Genomic DNA, 19,636 nt, shown 5'->3' on the forward strand with positions numbered 1-19,636 from the left:
GGTCATATTTAGGTTTCCTCTTCTTCTGTTGCTTAAGAATATAAAGCCGTAAGAAGAGAGAAAATTAAAATTATTCACTCCTATCTGCTTTGCAGAGGTTATGCATTCCTCTGATTAGTGCAATGCACCTTTCAATTGTTATCTGTAAATCTAAATGTCTTTTTGCAATCACGAAACTCTCACAGCTTTCACAGTACCTCATAATTCAACCTGTTTTGTTTTTTTTTTTAACTTCTAAAAAATTTTTCCAAAGTACAAACAAATCTTAATAAATTTATATTACTGGTATCAAATACTTCAGTGAATATTTGTTAGTTTATGAACTTAATTTTTGATGGTAAGTGTGTTTAACTGTATTAATGTTAAGTTTTCTTTTAAGTCATTCCTGTATCTTACACGTTCTGAATGAAAAGTGTTAACAGAAAAAAGAGTTTAAGCTGATAGTTGCTGAATATTTAGTAAAATCCTAATGTTCCTGTTGATAGTGTTTTTAATACTAAATTCATGTGGATGCCCTTTTATAATACTATTTAACACAAAATTGAATGGAGAGTTTTATAACTAAAACCTTGTAATAAATTAGGACTGGAGAAACAACAGAAGGGGGACACACACGGACGATGAGGTGCTGCTGAAGGTGGTATGTTGGACTGCGGTCTCAGACCGTGGCTGAAATCAGACTTCTGTCCAGTCGGTTTACAGCAAATCTTAGGAAGGTTCACATTCGATAAAGTTTGAAAGCCACCTTATTAGACATAGGAAATAAATCAGAAACCGAGCTAGTGCAGCAAATATCAGAGCTCTCTGTCTGGATTTGAATGAAATATTTTCTGTGATGAGTTTTTATTAAACATGTGGCACAAAACCCAAATGCTGGTGAACAAAATATCGTTTATGTAATTAACTGCTGAATAATTGTTGCCTAAAAAGAAAATCATAAAGTAAAAAGTGGGGCACATTTATCTCCTTCACAATAAATTGTAAACTTCAGTAGTTCTTGTGCCTTCAAACCAGAGAAGTGACAGGAGAATCAAGCCCATGAACCTCAGGGTCTAGGCATCTCGTATGGACACCAAAACCCCTTTTTGGTTTTTTTGGTGATGTTACCTTTCTACCTTGCCTTTGAAATTCTTACAGTTAGCTGTGATATATTGTATATTTTGTGAGAGAAAGGACTTTCATCAGTGTGCATCATCAAACATCAAGTAAAATTGTGCATTTTTTTTGTTTTTTACAACATCATACAAACACAAGTGCTATTATTCAGCTATACAAATGTGTGCCTGTAGTGTGCTTTGAGATGCTAATCAGTGGAGCTTGACTTCTGTACCCTGAAGCAAATTTTAAAACTATTTCATCATTAGGTGACTACGTATGCAATAACACTATGGACAAAATTACAGGAAAAATAACACAGTTTATTGTTATTTAAGCTATCAACAGTGCTAAGCTAGTTATTGATATGATCATCACATGGTTTAGATTTTTGTTGTCTCTTGAAGGTTGTTTACAGAAAAGGCTGAATTTGTGTGATAGCTGCAAAGGAATGTGACATTTTATCAGCTGGGCTCTATCATTTCTTTCTGTTTTTAGAGCCAGCGCGTTATTCTTTTCTGTCCCTTGAAATGCCTGTGCACCTTCTCCATGACATACCGTGTGTTTCAGGACATGGCTCAACTTTTCCTGTTGCAGGATGAACTTGGCTCTTTTTGAGAAAGGAGAACCAACATATAACATGAGGAGTTAGTTTCTTTTCTTTCCCACTCTTTCCGGGAATATGGCAAAAATATCAGCATACACAGAGTTAAACTTCTCAGTTAAGACATTCTCTCTCTGGTGCCTCTGTGTGTGTAAAATATATAAATGTATATGCATATAGAGAGAGAGAGATTTCTATGTTTGTCTATAGAAAATTCCCTGTTCTTCCTCCCCCCATCCCCTGGATAATTTGTCAAGCTAACTGAACAATCTATATAGTTCCTTTCAGACACTTGGGAAACAATACAGTAAGTCCCAAACCACGAGCATGCAAAAAATGGGCTATATTCCATTTTTCAGTAGTTAATTCAGATAAATTCTATTGAATGCACAAGAAAGAATCTTTGGAATTTGTGGACTACAATAATCAAAAGTTTTAAGTGGGGAAAAGATTTAGCTCAGCTTAGTGTTTCTGGGATGTCAGTTCTTTGGTTATGCTTCTGCTTTTAATCTTGTTTCTCTGCTTTGGGGGGAGCAGGAAGGAAAGGAAGGGTCAGCTGCTCGCGCAGCTAAGCCCGGAAAGGAGCCGTGCTGGAGCTCTGTTTTCCCTAAGAGCGTGATTAGTACAGTTCTGATGACTTAACTAAGGTGTTCCCTACCTTGGGGACGAAATCTCAGGTTCCCTGTGATAACATCACCCCTTCTTACAATGTCATCTCTCATGTTCAAATATAGACGTTTGTTTGTTTGTTTGTTTGTTTGTTTTTAATGGAGAGACCAAATAAGTATATGAGTTGATAATACAATCCTTTTACGTGGGATATGCTCTTTGGAAAGACAGTGTATGCCAGCGCTAGCCGCTCTGATGCTTATAGTAGAGAGAAATGTGTGTGGTGTGTGTCTGGTATGATGGGGAAAAGGGAGAGAGTGGATGAGCTCTGCTAAGAGCTCCCTGCTCTTAATCCTGGGCCACGTCAGGAGCATTCTAAAGCAGTTTATCTTCATATGTTGTCTTGTATATAAGAAACAACACTAAACCGACCAAAACTCATTTCATATGTAGCTTTTTCCACAGCCTTCAGATCAAAGTTATTTTCTTCAGGCTGGACTAAATTATACGCAGGTCCCGGGAGTGAAGGACACTGAATTAATGCACTATGTCACCCAGTCCTGGCTATAGAATATTTTTATCGAAGTGCGAGACGCCACGTCTCTTTACTATTTCATTAAAAATTAATGTGCAGATTGCCAAAAAGCGAAATGCATAAATAACATAAACAAATTTTGTGAAAGCTTGGTACACTGTGGAGTCATCTTAAGAAGGATTTTTTTTCTTGAGTATCAGATTACTTCTATATATACATTTAATCAGTATTTGTTCTCATTGAGCTAATTAGCAGACGTACTCTAATCTCAGTAAAGCAGTAAAGTTCATACCTTTCCTATGTTGGTAGGTTTTGGAATGAGCGCTTTAAAAGGAAAGCAGTATTCCTGGTTACAGGCTGGAGCATTGTGTTATTGGCCCATATAAATTTGCTTTTTCACTCTTGTTAGTGAGTGTAATGGGTCAAACCTGACTACAGTTATTTGAAACTTACTGAAATTGATCTTTGCCTTCATATTTGTAAGGCGAATAGGGCTGGTTAGATAAATCCCTGGCATTAACCTTCTCTTGCTATACATAAAGCTATGAAATACATACATACCTATTTTTTTTTAAAGTATGATGACTGAAAAATATATAAAAAATATAATGTAGTGGAATTTATACAGAGTGCTGCTGCTGATAATTGGAAGGAAATACATTTTAAATAACTCTTGCTATGTAACTTGGTCTTGTGTTTTAGAGCAAGATTATTTTCTAACATTTTGGAACAGCATGATATAAAAAATAATTCAGCATCACTTAAATCTTTATTTATTGTGCGCCCACCTTGTTCAAATAAAGTATGTCCCTTTATGGCAGTTTTAACCCCATTTATCCTCATGCGCAAGTGCTCACCTGTTATTTACTCACATAAGAGAAGGTCGATACTGCAGAACAAGGGGAGTGCTCTGTTGTGACATGAAACATACATATTCATTAGCTCTGCTGTCCCTATGGACACGTGTGGTATGTCCTGATGATCTTCATTTGGCAAAAGGAAGTGAGCTTAAGAAGGAAATTGTCTTAATGGATTTAAGATACATGAAAAAAAGGTTTTAAAAATGCTTTATTTACAGTGAAGAACCAAAGCAACAATTCTAAGTGTGAAAGAAAAAAAATCCTGTAAAAGGAAACAATTTACTGAATCATGATTAGCAACAGTAATGGAAAAAATAGGAGAATCCAAAATTTGAAAATTATAATTTTGGGGTATTAATTTTTTTTCCTGGAAGAGTTTAGGTCAGGATCTGAATGTTCTATATGAGGCTCCCTAGTGCTGAAAATTCATTCCTTTTTCCTCTCACTTACTTGCTAAAAAACAAGTTCAGGGTTCTGTGTTTCACCTGCTGCAGTTGATTACGTGAGAAACACGATAAAGCAGTGAGTGTATTTTATCTGCTCTGCTTTTAAGGATTTGTGTTATGCTCTTTCAAGGTAAATGTGCCTCAAACTCCACTTCTGGAAGGGGAACCAAGGCAAAGGCTACTTCTGCTATTTTGTTGCTTAGAAAGAGAGTATGCATATTGCTGCACTTCTAAAAGCTTTGGTTGGGTTTATTGGAGACATGAAGTAAAGCGTACTTCAGTGGGAGCACAATCATGCTCCAGGTCTAAACTATTTTGCATTTGCAAATATGCATAAATACTTGTGCCAAGTGGCCAAACTCCATATTCATTTATGACTGTATTTTATCATGGGAATATTTTAATTCTCAGAATCACGACAGTTATCCTGCAGTAGTTATATTGATTCTCATGTTTATATAGGCATAAATTGCAGACTAGGTGGTATATTAAATCTTTTAAAAATACATTATAGCTATAAGTGTGTATTCAGTGGACTACAAAAAGTGATTTTTTAATTCTTTTTTATAAATTATGCTTACTGTTGTTTAGAGTTACTGTTCTTCTGAGTATTCCTTCAGAAATTATTATGGTCTTACTCATTTGGCATTGAAAAAATATGCTAGCTTCTTTAAAGGCATGGTACTGCTTGGAGGTACTTGACAGAAACAGCTTAAAAATGTAAAGCCTGGGAAGAGGAAGCATTATAATAGGCTAAAAGAAAACTCATTGCAATTACTGTCTTCATTAGTGTGTTTTCTAGTTGGTTTAGAAAAGTGTTATGAGCAAATGAGTGCAGTGAGGGCAGACTGATATAGTAAAATATTTTAAAGATGAACTACAATTAATCACAAATATGACCAATTCTTTACATAGAAGGGTTCTGATACGTACGTGCATAAATGATTTTCCTCATGGTACACAATGATAGTGTATCAATGTGATTACGCTGCAAGGATGGAGCCCTGAACTGCAAATGTTTTTGTGCTTAAGGACTGCTGCTGCAGAGAAACCCATACCTCCGAGGTGGGCAGCATCCTGGGAGGTCCCGTGGAGTGCCTAACTAATAGCTACAGTCCCTGTCATCCACATCTGTGGGCGGCTGCTTTGTCGGCCTGCGGATCCAACCTGCGTCTGCTGGCAAAGTATGATAGTGTCATCTCTGGCCCTAGTTTCCCTTTGCTTGCTTGGCTATTATTTCTCCTTATTTCGGTTTCTTAAGGCCTTTGAAGCTGATGGATCTGCTAAAGGCTGTTTAGCCAGAAATGTCTTTGTGACTATCAAAGGCACTGCTTTATGTAAATGGCAGGGAGGGAGGGGGCTTGGAGGGAGAGAACTCCTTTGCTGTAAACGTATTGCAGTTTGCTGTTGTGAGGTGTGACAGTGTGATTTAAAAGGAATAATCGTTTGACAGTATTGAAATTAGATAATTGGGATGTATTAGTTTGAGATTCCATGTCTGGAATCTCATTTTTAACCGGTCCAGGCTCTCCTGAAACATGTTGTGTTTTTCTTACTACTTTTATCTTTAAGTGCTGTTGACATATATGTGATCATCAATATTACTCATGATTTAAGTGTTTTGTTTTAAAGATTGAAGTCTTTTCACTATCCCTGCTAGATGGGAATCATATTGTAAATACCCTGCCAACAGCTTGCTCCCACTGATGCACATGGCATGCATAGGCTGTATCTAATAAGAGGAAGAACAGACCCCTACCAAGAAAATGCTGAGAGCACTTTCCAGGCCTGTTTTCATGAGTTTGTGGCTGCCACTTACTGAAAAAAAGCTTCCGAAGTTGGGCCCATGCAGCTGGGCAGCTCAGTTGGAGGCTCATCCTCCCACCGAGGCCTTTGACGTCAAAGGAGTTCCTCATGGACTGGAGCAGAGGTCTTCACTGAGTAATTAGAAAATAAATGTGGGAATCATTTTCTTCCCCCCCCCCTTTTTTTTTTCCTGCAAAACATAATTAGTTCAATCCACTCTTCAAAATCCCTCCTGTTTCCAATTAAGAGAGATCAGTTGCGCTATCTTCAAACAGCTGAAATTATGCTTATTAATAAAAAATGGAGTGCAAAAGAAATGTTTTATCTTGAATTAATTTTTATTATTATGCGACATATGACAGTATACAGTCTTATAAAATGCTATCAGATTTACTACAAACCCAGGGAGTTGTGTGTCCTATGTCTCAAACAGTGGTTATGGCATGACTCATTTATTCAGTTCTGTCCCATGTTTAAGAAGGATTTTAAAATGTGGATTTAGGGCCTGATCCTCAAGGTACTAACACCTTTGGCTCTCACTGAAGTATGAGGTTTGAGGAGTCCTGGCACGTTCCCAGTGAAGTGCCTATTTAAGTTGATAGCTGTTTTGGCAGAGCTGATATCTGCATGTCCACAAGAAGCAATCCCTTGGCTAAAATCATTATGGTCCATTGTGTAAATCCTCAATGTCTTGAATAATTGGAGACAGGGGTGAGAGTAGCAGTTCAGTGGGCAGGGACAGCTTTTGGAGTCTTTGGCTAAATGTGTAAGCAATCCAGAGTGATGAAGTTCACATCCACTTGCAAGTCTAGAGGGAAGAAGGCGGCCGGTGGTACTCAGAGCTGTGGTTTTGGAGCTGTTTCCTACCTTGCAACAACAGTGTGCTCCTACAAGTCTGTTACGGACAGTTATCAGAAGTATCTCATTTACTTGTTTGCCCCTGGTACAGTCTACCCCTTTTCAACAGCACATTAAGCAGTTGCTCAGATCATATTTAACCATATGCCTAAAGTTAAGAACCTGCTTGAGCTACTGGTGTTTACAAAGGAACCTGCAGACCTGTGCTAGATAGGACCTAAGGCACTGCAGGGACGAACAGGGCAGGAATAGAGAGACCACAACAGGAGAAGAATTATCTTCTTTTGCCTCAGGTATGTTGAAGGAATGGTTGGAGGCCTCTGCTCCAAACTGAAACTGGTAGCTGGTTGGGAAGGTTGGTGTGCTGCCCTGTCTCTAGCTCCTTGTGCACAGTAGCTCTATGTCATTTAGGTTTTGTTCCCCAGCATCTCTGGAAGTGCAATGCAACCTCTGCCAGTATCTTCAGAAAACCACAGCTGCTTATGATTTAATTTTAGCTTGATTATTTTATTAGAGATGTGAATAGATGAGAGGTTTACTGAAGTCCCAGTGTCCTTTGTCTAAAGCAACATCGTTGCTAACCAAGTTGGTTAGCTGGAAGGTGATCATCATTGTTCGGATTTGTCTGTGGGACACCATAAATCTTTGGTTGTATTTTTACCTGGTGTGGTCCTAGCTAGTATTTCTGGACTTTTCCATGCCTGTTTTCAACAGAAACCCTTCTATTTAAATTGAAAGGAAGACTAGTTATTTATTTTTTTATCTTCTGTAACAGATATAATCCTGGAAGGGGCTGAGCAGTTTGACTTGATACTGAGGGCACCAGTGGAGGAGGGTTCTTTGTGTGCACAAACTCATTTGAGCTCCCAGCAGGATTGGGCCCTGCTGGACATCCAAGATGTGTAGAACATTGCTTGTTCCTTTTTGCATTCAGATTACAATGTTATTTTTTCCTAACTCTGGCATTTTTTCTTTTTTTGTTTTGTTTATTTTAATTCATAAATCTGAACATATAAGTGGATTTCTGCCATATGGAATTATTGTATATGAAACTGATGAAGTATTATGTATTAGATTTTACATTTTCGGGCTAAGTGCACAAAATTAGAAGGGAAAAAAAATGGTCAAACACTTGGTTCAAAGTAATTGAATAATGAAATTGTTGACTATAATTACTTAAAATGTAATTCAGATAGATCCAGCTGGAAAAATTATGGAGGAGGGATGTATAGCAGGGCTGTCAGGACAAGGAAAAATAGATACTGCTAAAAAAGCCTACACTGCCTCTCCTATATAATGTATTAAATTTATCTTAAAAGCAATTCTCTGATAAGTACATACCTGTACTTAAAGAACAGAATCCTTTCCTTTTGCCTTTTACAGCCCATACCAGCACAGTTTACACAGTTCAAAAATGTCGATAGCTCAGAGGATTCCTAAGTTAGCAAAGATTTTTTTTAAAAATACATTCAGCCTTGCAGTGCTTCTGGATTTTCGGTAAGTTGTTAAGTAGATACACTATCTGCAGGACCGTGGTTTATGTCAGAGTTTAAATTACATGAAAAAAAAAAAAAACAAACAAACCTCTAAACATGCATGCCCTATGCCCTTATTTACCTGATTTTAGATGTTTATATCAGCATTTTAATTCCTAACAAAAGAAATGCAGGAAGGTGTATCAGCTCAAGCAAACAGCAACTAATAAAATACAATGTAAAATATGGAGAGGAAGTGGCTGCAAACATTAAGCAATTGGGGGGGGGGGGGGAATGTTTGCATAATTAAAATAAACTACAATTTATTCTTTTTTCTTCTCCCAAATCAGACATTTGTCTTTTGTCAAACAATTATTGAACTATTAACAAAAGGAGTAAAATCTAACAAAAGTTTTCTGCTTTTTTGATTAATATCAAATTGAGAAAATGGCTCTTTGTGTCCCCCAGTCCAGACCATTCCAGTGGACTCCATGTAAATACAGATTTCTTCACTGCTTACTAATGCAAAAAATATGCTTATGGTTAACTATTAACCTATGCTTCCAAATAACACTAATGATTGCAATGTGCTGGAATAAATGCTCATGTTTCATGGGATGAGAATAAGTCCTGTTCTCTTAAGCTTATCTAATCAAAGCCTAATCCTGCCTTTACAGCCTTTGTTAAATGCATTGGTATTTAATATGCATCAATAAATAAACTTTCAATTATTGTGCAGTGAGCATATCCAAAGATACCATGACAATGTGAAACTACTGGTCTATCTAGCAATTATTCCAAATAAAGAATGCTGATGATGTGATTTCCCCTCTCCTCTTATAATGGATAATTCAGATTTTCTGACATTCTTTTCAGCCTCATAATAAGGAAAATAAATTAATCTATACAAATAAAATTCAAAGAATTGAATTTTTACACCACCTAAATACATCTCCCCACTGTGACTAGAAAGAATTATTTTATTTTAAAAGCATATGATCCATTCTAAATAAAAAATACCAACTGATGAAATTTTTAAAGTATTTGTGAAAGGTATTTTGAAAAGCTTGCTAAGTGGATAGTGTATGGTATATGTTGTTGTGCTCCGACCTAGTGCATGCTTTCATCTCTTTAAATTGAATAGTCTTCCTTTTACAAGCCATTAAAGGCAATGTGCCAAAAACATATTCATTAACTACAGTGCAGGTACCAGCCCAGCCAGATTCTCTGCTCCATGCATTCCTATTTTACTTTCTTTCTCAAAAGTTTCACTGCTGCTTTAGTGTATTCTTTGCGAAGAGTCTTTCTCATGGTATCTGTTCATTAGTACCTAGTGAAACATCAATCTGCTCAAGTTCTGCTACATCTCTGTAACAGAAGCTTTCAGTGTTTTGGTAACCTAATAAGCCCAATATTGTAGAACAGGGCTAAGTTTTGTTTCTCTGTTTGTTTTGTTTGGCTTTTTTTTTTTTTTTTTTTTTTTAATAGGGGTAATGAACTTGTATGTCTGTTAGGCAGTTCTGCGTTACAGGAACATTAATATTCTTTTCTTTTTAAAAAGCTTGAAGTAAATCTCATGACACTAGAAGAATTTTAGATACTGATTACTTGCAATTGGCTCTTGGTTACTTGCTCTTCAGATTTCCGGCTGAATTTAACAAAGTATGATTTCTGAAAAGCTTCTGATAGTTTCTCATTAAAATTGCATTTTTTTCATATGAGCATGCTTTCTATAATTTCACCCAATTTCATGATATATTTACTCCCTCTGAAAGGCAGTGGTTGAAACATCAGAAACAATTAGCAAAAAATATTATATTAATGCTAAATGAAAGAAATAAATCTGCCAAAAACTCAGTCTCAAAGCTGCATTTGTCAAAAGCACTTCTCTGAATTAACTTTTATAGGATAACTGTATAATTGTTAACAGACTTTTTTCTCAAGTTGTCAAAGTGTTTGAAAAATGAGAGAGAAAGAGAACGCTCAGGAAAAAAAAAAATCCACAAGTAATCAATGGCATGCTCACGTGTACTGAGATTTGCAGTACTTGTACTGATAAAATATAAGGCTCAATTAGAGGTACTTTGCAGTTTTCAGGCTAAATTTAAATGATTTGGTGATTTGCAAATACATGAATCCAAAAATAAAAATGACGAATCCAAATGCAAATGAGTGCAACTGCAATAAAATATAATTGCAAATGAATCTGTTGCTTTATTCATTTATTGTGTAATTACTGCAATCCTTCCCACCTTGTTTTCAGTATTTCTTAATCATTAAGTCGGAAGCATGACAGCAGTGCCAGCCCTGGCATGATTCTCTTTGACTAAAACCTTGTAAATTAACACAATTAGCACAGCATCATCCTGCTAATTAACTTCCAGTGTCTGGTGCAGTGGTTTTGCAAACAAGGAAGAGGGAGTCAGAAGGGAATAAACATGCCATTCTGTTACCAAACTGTGTGCTGTGTTAGGTTTAGCTCAGTGAGGCTAAGCTGGCCATGTCAGATGCCAGAGTCAGGCAATGAAGAGCTAAAGGGGTTGGGGAGAAAAACAGGAGGGGGTAGAAGCTGTCAAAATAGACTGCAGTAATTCAGAGGGGAGCTAGTGCCACAGATGCTTCATTTCGACTAGGCCTCCTCTGTATCAGGGAATCTGTGCCAGAGGGCACAAGACTGTTTGCAAAAATCACTTTTGGTAATACGAGAGAGATTAAGGAGGTCTATTTGATACAGCTGTACAAAAATCAGCAATGTGTCTACCATGCATAGGTATGAGTTGGAGGGGGTTATCTTAACGCTTGTAAATTGGTCTTACTGCACGCGGTGGATTACGAGGAGGGGGCATAATTCACATCATGTTATTTAAAAGATTAATTGCTTTAAAATGACATTTGCTTGCTTTTTTTTAATTGATGGTTTAGGGGTTTTTTTGTAGCCAGCTGTGGAAGCCACAGAACTTTTAGGGACTTGGCTTCATTGCTTTTTCATTTTCTTCATCTTTTTTTTCTTTTAACCCTCTTTCTTTGTACCCTGGAGGCTGTGAGGCGGGGGTGGAGGGGAAGAGCGAGCAAGCAAGAGACCGACAGACAAGTCATGCTTGTTTTTTTTTCCAGAGCCTCAACAACAGAACTGAGAGGCAGAAAGGAGCCAGTTGTAATTCATACCGAGTTGTAGGCTTTGTGTGATGAAAGCGACGGAGCGCTGCCTGGGAGATTGCTTTGCTGCACTCCACGAAGCAGATTTGAAACTGTCGTGGACCACTTTAGATGAGAGTTGGATTATGGAATGACCTGCTATGTCTGTGTCATATTGTTCTGCGCAGGGTGCATTATACTGTGCTAACTAGGTGTTCAGTACCAAATAAGAGAGGTATCCTAGATGTGATCTGTCAGCTGTGTCTCATATTTTTATATTGGTTAAAATATAAAACTGAAACAGTGATGAGAGAGGACAGAGCAGTTGGATGCCTTGTATGTTAACAATAAATCAGCACTCAGAGTATTTAAAATGTACTGAGTCTTATTTAATTATTTTGAGAAATCTGGCATTACCTATATTTTTTTGAACTAACAAGGAACCCCCTACTGAATTGGCAAAAAATGCGGCTCCGTGTGTATGTGCCTACAATAAACCAAGCAGCTTATACTGCTTTGTTAAGGGCATTGCATTTTCTTTCCTTAAGGATTTGTGGTGTTAAGTCCAGCGTTTCAGACAGCTTAAGAAGTTCACAGACAGTACATTTGAGAACTCATTTAAAAGCACCTGAAAAAGGCCGAGCTTGTTGTTAACTTTGTTTTTTCCTCCCACCCTAGGCTTGAAGATGCAGTGGACGCCGGAGCATGCCCAGTGGCCAGAACAGCACTTTGATATCACTTCAACCACCCGGTCCCCTGCCCACAAGGTGGAAGCCTACCGGGGGCACCTGCAGCGCACCTATCAGTACGCCTGGGCCAACGACGACATCTCGGCTCTGACCGCCTCCAATCTTCTGAAAAAGTATGCAGAAAAATACTCCGGTATTTTGGAAGGCCCAGCCGAGCGGCCCATTCTCAGCAATTACTCTGAAGCTCCCTCGGGGCTGGTGAATGGGCGCAAGAATGAAAGCGAGCCCTGGCAGCCGTCGCTGAACTCGGAGAGCGTGTATCCCATGAACTGCGTCCCAGACGTTATCACTGCCAGCAAAGCTGGGGTAAGTGCAGCCCTCCCTCCCACAGATGTCTCGGCCAGCATCGGGAGCTCTCCTGGGGTGGCCAGTAACCTGGCTGAACCCAGTTACTCCAGCAGCACCTGCGGAAGTCACACCGTTCCCAGTCTTCATTCAGGGCTCCCATCTCAGGAATATGCCGCAGGATACAATGGCTCATACTTGCATACCAGTTACAGCGGCCAGCCAGCACCTGCACTTCCATCCCCTCATCCATCCCCCCTGCATAGCTCGGGACTTTTACAGCCCCCCCCACCGCCGCCACCACCAGCCCTCGTCCCCGGCTACAACGGGACCTCTAACCTCTCCAGTTACAGCTACCCTTCCGCCACTTATCCTCCTCAAACCGCTGTTGGCCCCGGGTACAGCCCTGGGGGTGCCCCGCCACCCTCGGCGTACCTGCCTTCAGGAATCCCTGCTCCGACCCCTCTGCCCCCCACCACCGTCCCCAGCTACTCCTACCAGGGCCACGGTCTGACGCCCATTGCGCCGTCTGCCCTGACAAACAGTTCAGCCAGCTCTCTCAAAAGGAAAGCTTTCTACATGGCAGGGCAAGGAGAAATGGACTCCAGTTATGGAAATTACAGCTATGGCCAACAGAGATCTACACAGAGTCCCATGTATCGAATGCCCGACAACAGCATTTCAAATGCAAACAGGGGGAATGGTTTTGACAGAAGTGCTGAAACATCATCCTTAGCATTTAAGCCAACAAAGCAGCTAATGTCCTCTGAACAGCAAAGGAAATTCAGCAGCCAGTCCGGTAGGGCTCTAACACCCCCATCCTATAGTACTGCTAAAAACTCACTGGGTTCGAGATCAAGTGACTCGTTTGGGAAGTATACCTCCCCAGTAATGAACGAGCACAGTGACGAGCACAGGCAGCTCCTCCCTCACCCAATGCAAGGCCCGGGACTTCGTGCAGCTACCTCATCCAACCACTCTGTGGACGAGCAACTGAAGAATACTGACACACACCTCATTGACCTTGTTACCAATGAGATTATCAACCAAGGACCTCCCGTGGACTGGAGCGACATTGCTGGCCTAGATCTAGTAAAGGCCGTCATTAAGGAGGAGGTTTTATGGCCAGTATTGAGGTCAGATGCATTCAATGGACTGACTGCTCTACCTCGGAGCATCCTTTTATTTGGACCTCGGGGAACAGGCAAAACGTTAATGGGCAGATGTATAGCTAGTCAGCTGGGGGCCACGTTTTTCAAAATCACTGGCTCTGGCCTTGTCACAAAGTGGTTAGGGGAAGGAGAAAAAATTGTCCACGCCTCCTTTCTCGTGGCAAGGTGTCGCCAACCCTCGGTGATTTTTGTTAGTGACATTGATATGCTCCTTTCCTCTCAAGTGAGTGAAGAACACAGTCCAGTAAGTCGGATGAGAACCGAGTTCCTTATGCAGCTGGACACTGTACTGACTTCTGCTGAGGACCAAATAGTAGTAATTTGCGCCACGAGTAAACCAGAAGAAATTGATGAATCTCTTCGAAGGTACTTCATGAAACGACTTTTAATCCCACTTCCTGACAGCACAGCGAGACACCAGATAATAGTACAACTGCTCTCACAGCACAATTACTGTCTCAATGACAAGGAGGTTGCACTGCTTGTCCAGCGCACAGAAGGCTTTTCTGGACTAGATGTGGCTCACTTGTGTCAGGAAGCCGTGGTGGGCCCACTCCACGCCATGCCAGCCACAGACCTTTCAGCCATTATGCCCAGCCAGTTGAGGCCAGTTACATATCAAGACTTTGAAAACGCTTTCTGCAAGATACAGCCTAGCATATCTCAAAAAGAGCTTGATACATATGTTGAATGGAACAAAATGTTTGGTTGCAGTCAGTGATACTACTTTAAAAAAAAAAAAAAAGTAATGAATGTTGGCACACACAGAACCTGCTACATAGGGTAGAGAACCCTTTTCAGTAGTGTTAAAATTGCAAAGGGTACTGGGAAGACTACAATTTACCTTGCCTCTAAAGAGCCAGGGTAGACTTGAAGGAAAAGTGCATCAAACAAGAGCTGCTGATCTGAAAAAGCCACACATGACAGAAAGCGCATGTTGATGCTCAGTTCTGTTCAAGCTAGACAATACTCACCAAGGAGCAAGGTGCAAGTGGGTTGATTTCAGAAGGACATGAACCCTGTGTGTTGATTCCATTCTGCTGTTCTTGAGATTTAGTTGCTGTCAAGTGCCTGAAGTGGTGCTTTATTTTTTGTTTGCCTCACAATTACATTGGTGGCATGTGCTAATATAAAGAGCTTTAACTTCAAACATTATTGGACTAAAGAGATGAACGGTTGTGTTGTGACAGAGAACCAGATTTTTGCTATTCTAAGAGCAACAGTATTCCTCAATCCTGTCTGTTCTGCGGTGTTAAACTAAGAACAGGTAAAACAGGGTAATGGTAATCTGGACCTTAATTTCTGCAGTTCATTTCTTTTAATGTTCTGTCTGCAAAAACTCAGGAAAGTGATTGTGATTTGTACAGTACCTCAAAGGAATGTGTTGAAAGCACTATGTACTGCTGAGAGTTATAGGCTAGGCTTCAATGTTACTTTATATTAAATATGTATGTTTACCTCAACAATTGGAAAATGGCAAGGAAAATTACTTTGAATGTATCTAGGAAAAAACTAAAGTGTGATATGACTGAAGCTTTACAGTTTTAAAAATAGAAACAGAAAGATTTCCCAGCGTTCAGAAATGGTTCTTTTGCCAATTTGTCAGATCAAACCAGAGCAGAGTGATTTTTCTTGTTGGTAAACTGTAAGAGTTTTCAGCATATCGCTCCTTGATAATTATGTGATACAGTCTTTAGAAGGTGCATAGATGAAAAAGAGCCACTTAATTGGTTTACGTTAGCATCTGAAACAGTCAAATGTAAGATTTGGTAGGACTCCGAGAGGCAAATTACCTTAAGCTGTGACTGCTGGCCTTTGTTGCGCAGCTCTAGTCATAGTTTTGAGGTTATTTTGGTGAAGCTGTAGGGAGTGGGATCAGTATAGGTCGCTGGCAGAGCTATGGGTTGCAGAGCTGTTTATAGCAATGCAGTGGACTGTGACCAAACAAACAGTACAAATAACAAAGCAAAACTGAACCCTCAAAGTACATTTATTTCCCTTCCCAAACTGTAGAGTTGAGTTTTTGTTATGTACGTACGGCTCCATTGTCCTTAATGCAATCTTCATTTGGCATCCATTAGAAATCTTCCAGGCTGGAGTGTGCCCACCATTATTTCTACCTCAGTTTTGTTACATTTCTCTTGGAAAGCAAAGTAAGAAATAGGGCAAAAACCAATACCAACACAAAAGTCAGATTACATTAGGAATGCGAACCTGCTAAACAAGTTTCAGAGAGCTGCTGTTTTTTTCCCCTGAAGTCAAGTTTTTCTCTATGTTAGTGGTCTTTACAGCCTCCCCCTTCCCCCCCCCCCCCCCGCCCCACTTTCCTGTCCCAAATATACATATTCTGGTGTCTTCCTTCTGGAAAGACTAGCTGGCATGTGTGGCATTTTGCTCAGTTCTCCCCCACCGCCCCACCTTTCTTTTTATCCTTTAATGCTTTCCGTGCAACTCTTTTGGTGACAGCTGACTGATGTTGGGTAATGTCTCTGAGCAGGAGCAGTGCATGTTGCAGCTGCCCAAAGCCTCTGCCATCACATGAACAAAATAGCCTTGCTTTTTTGAATGTATTTTTTGTTTGTTTACTTTAAAGAGACAGTAACAAAACTGTTGCAAAGCACTGGCATTTAATGTTTCTGTTAAGTAATGTACATTCAAAACCGTTAAATAAATGCACTGAAAAGCCCCAAGAAGAGAGATACCAATCTGTTACTAGGTCATGTTTGTCTTCTCAAAAATTGTACAGACCTTGTCCATTTTGTTAAATCAATGGAGACATTTAGCGTTCAGAAAGCTAATGAGGGATTTTGTGATATTGCTGGAAATTTATGACTCTTGATTATTACTTTCCTTTATTTTTCTTTTAAGATATATATATATATTTAGATAGAACGTGCTAAAAACAGAGCAAATAAACCAAAATCTAATTTAAGATGAATTCCTGGCAAACATTTTGTCTATCTAAAACTTTATGTTTTAAGCGTAAAAGTACCATTTTAAAAACAGTGCCTTTCATTAAGGATATAGAAAGTAAGACTTAAATACATCACCTGCTTTTGTTTTCTTTTTTTTTTTTCTTTTCTTTTTCTTTTTCTTTTCAACAGCAATTACAGTCTATGGTCCTTGTTATGACCCGGTCTTTCTGCTTCCCCAAACCTCCACAGGCTGCTTCTTCACCCCGGTCATTCCACCATCCTCATGTTTGGGAGATTCTGATGTCCCCATTAGCTGTAGGTTCACGCTGATCACACTGGCAAGTACGCTATTGCAGATCGCTGACCCAATTTCTGTCTTAGACATTGGCTTTCATATCTGCCATTGAGCTGTGCTCATTTGAAAGGCTCAGACAAGTTTTGATAAACCAACTCTTGTAAACTGTTTCTCCTAACCATACTCCTAACAGATATTTTTTTTTGCAGCTGGTAAAATGAAAGCTACCCACTAGAGTGGCTTTTTCACTCTTTTTATCCAGTAGCAAAACCAAAAGCAAGCAAAATTGTAGATGGTCCCTTTGGCTTCCAGCTTTAAATCATTCTCTTTAAAAAGTCACTCTGGGAAATGGATTTTTCAAATGTTAACCAAAGTGAGAAGCAGGCAGAAACTGAGATGGTGTGAAAATGCAGGTTCCACACATGCGCACGCACGCACACACGCTGACGTGGGTTCGCTCCAGGGCTCAATTCAGCTTTGGGGCAGCAGAAGCAGAAAGCTTCCCCCCTATCACAGCAGCTGTAAGGAGAGGAAAACAGAGCCAGATTGTTACCCACATCTTTCCTTAGCAGCAGCTGTCTTTGGCATTGCTCTGGGAGGGTGCCTGTTGAATTTGGTGAGACCTTGGCCAGGTAGTGTTAACCGGAGGCGCCTCAGCCCTTCTGCAAGTGGCTTCTGGCTGCTCCTTTGATGAAATTTCCCCGGCGTGGGTGGGCTGAGCTGGCTGAACCCTCTGCCATGTCCTGTCCTTCTCATCGCTTTCCTCCCTTCCCCCACATTCAGCCCCTGTTTTCTCCCTAGTGAACAGGTTTTGGCATGCTGCTGGTCCTTCACCCCTCTCAGCAGCCTTCATGTAAAGGAGAGTCCAGGAAGGGCTGAAGCACAATCCTGAACTTGAGCGGGTCCCAAAGGCTAAGATTGTTTTTGAGAAGAGAGACAAAATATGTTCTAATGGTGTCTTCAGGATGAAATACTTGCTGGTCTTTGACATTTCCATGGTAGAAGGCCGTTTGCTGTTTTTTACGACTGGGCAAAGCTGGGGGCTGCTGCCACAGAAATGCCCAAGTGGTGGCAGCCCTGGATAGTAAGGAACTTGAAATGGTTAAAGAGCATCTGCTGTGTCAGCCTATCGCCGCAGATGCTTCACGTTGTATTTTTATGTGTAGATCCCATTCTGCATCAGCTCATTTTCTTCCTTGTACCTTCAGTAGCAATTCCTACGGCAACAAAAGTAAAATAAATTGGAGGAATATTTCTGCAAGCTGAAGGATCAATATCAATTCAAGGAGGAGTTCATAATGACCTTATGTGAGACAGAAATGGAAATACTCTATACTTCTGGCATGTTTCTCTCCAAAATATTTAGAACATTAGTGACAATATAGAAAAGTTTGCTGACCGAGCTGATCAATGGAATGTGAAGGCAGTTTACTTTAAGGCTATTTACTTTCACACGGATTATTTACCTATTAGTCAGTTTGTATTCTACTGAAATGCAGATAGATGGGCAAAATGTTTTCTTGAGCATTACAAACCTACCAAAGGGAAAATAAACCATCTGACTAAAATACATAGGCCAAACACCATCTGGGTGTCTTTACCAGCTAGTTGGAGGCTGTGCTCTGTAAAATAGCACAAGGTCATATGTAGGTGGTTTTTCATGGGATGTTTCTTTAGGGGATCGTCTAGTCAAAAAGATACAAATTAATTCCTGCATCAAGATGTTAATATATTGAAAGCGAATTTGGGGATCTGACCAGGGTTTTCACTGTCTGCAAATACGTATGACTTCAGGTAAAGGGCTGTTCTTATAACCCCCCTGCATTTTTCTCTGAAGCACTCCATCATGAGGGAGAGTGCATTACTCAGATGTGAAGGATACACTTTGTCACAAAACAAGGCCGCCAAAAGTTGTAGGGCCTCCTACCCTTTCACTTACACCAATCTGAAGGTGGTATAACCTTGTTGACTTAATGGAATTACTCCTGATTTCTGCCCTTGTTAGAAAAGTCATCACTCCAATGTATAATAATCTGTGTCTGTTGGTTTTCATCATCAGCGCTGAAAGCTAACCTTGTCCTCACAGCACTAACTCCTTTCCATCTTGTATGTGTGCATGTGTGTATATAATATTTATATGTGCATACACACCATGTCCAAACAATAGCTTTGTCTCTTTACTAAAAAAAAAAAGTCATTTAATCATCTGCAGATTTATATGAAGCACATTAGTAAACATGGAGATACTAGTATTTCAGAATTCAAAAAAAGCCCAGCTGTGCTGGTGACTAACCAATACATGAACTGAAGCTCACACTCTGCAAGGACCTTTGGTTGACATTCGATTTTGAACCTGCCAGATGCATTTTTGTGAACCAGGGATACTGCATCTTTAATGAACAAGTCTCTACTCTTTCCCCTGTTTTTAAATACAACACAAGCAGTGTAGCACTAGGCACTGCAATTGTCAAAGACAATTAGACTGAAAGCAGGAAAATTTCACCTCCCTGTCTCAGTGATATGTAGAATGTCGGCAGTGTGGGTCAGCCTTGCCACAGAGTTGTGTGAGAATATATGAATCAGTCCTATAGAATGTTAAATATTTATAAAATGGTTCTGTACTACACCAAGGTTGGGAGCACATTCATTCTTTCTTGTTGTTTTGTAATAGAAAAAGAAGCAAAAGTTTATTTCCAAACCTAAACTTTGTGTGGTTCTTTTTCTTTTTTTTTTCTTTCTGTTTTGTTTTTGTTCTCGTGGTTTATATGCGGTTGCTAGAGGCTTTTCATTTCCTTTT

At 39.7% G+C, this 19,636-nt stretch overlaps 1 protein-coding gene across 3 annotated transcripts in view; it reads left to right on the forward strand.

Annotated features, from left to right (window-relative positions):
• FIGN (fidgetin, microtubule severing factor) overlaps window positions 1–19,636 on the forward strand; it is a 105,790-nt gene that overhangs the window by 83,947 nt on the left and 2,207 nt on the right. For all 3 annotated transcript variants that reach the window (XM_030018664.1, XM_030018665.1, XM_030018666.1), the window contains one exon: window positions 12,102–19,636. This exon is cut by the window's right edge and continues 2,207 nt beyond it. In XM_030018664.1, the coding sequence (XP_029874524.1) occupies window positions 12,102–14,350 (2,249 nt within the window). In that variant the 3' untranslated portion in view covers window positions 14,351–19,636. The remainder of the gene's footprint in view (window positions 1–12,101) is intronic.

Source organism: Aquila chrysaetos, chromosome 6 (assembly GCF_900496995.4).
Source record: "Aquila chrysaetos chrysaetos chromosome 6, bAquChr1.4, whole genome shotgun sequence".
Classification (NCBI taxonomy): domain Eukaryota; kingdom Metazoa; phylum Chordata; class Aves; order Accipitriformes; family Accipitridae; genus Aquila; species Aquila chrysaetos.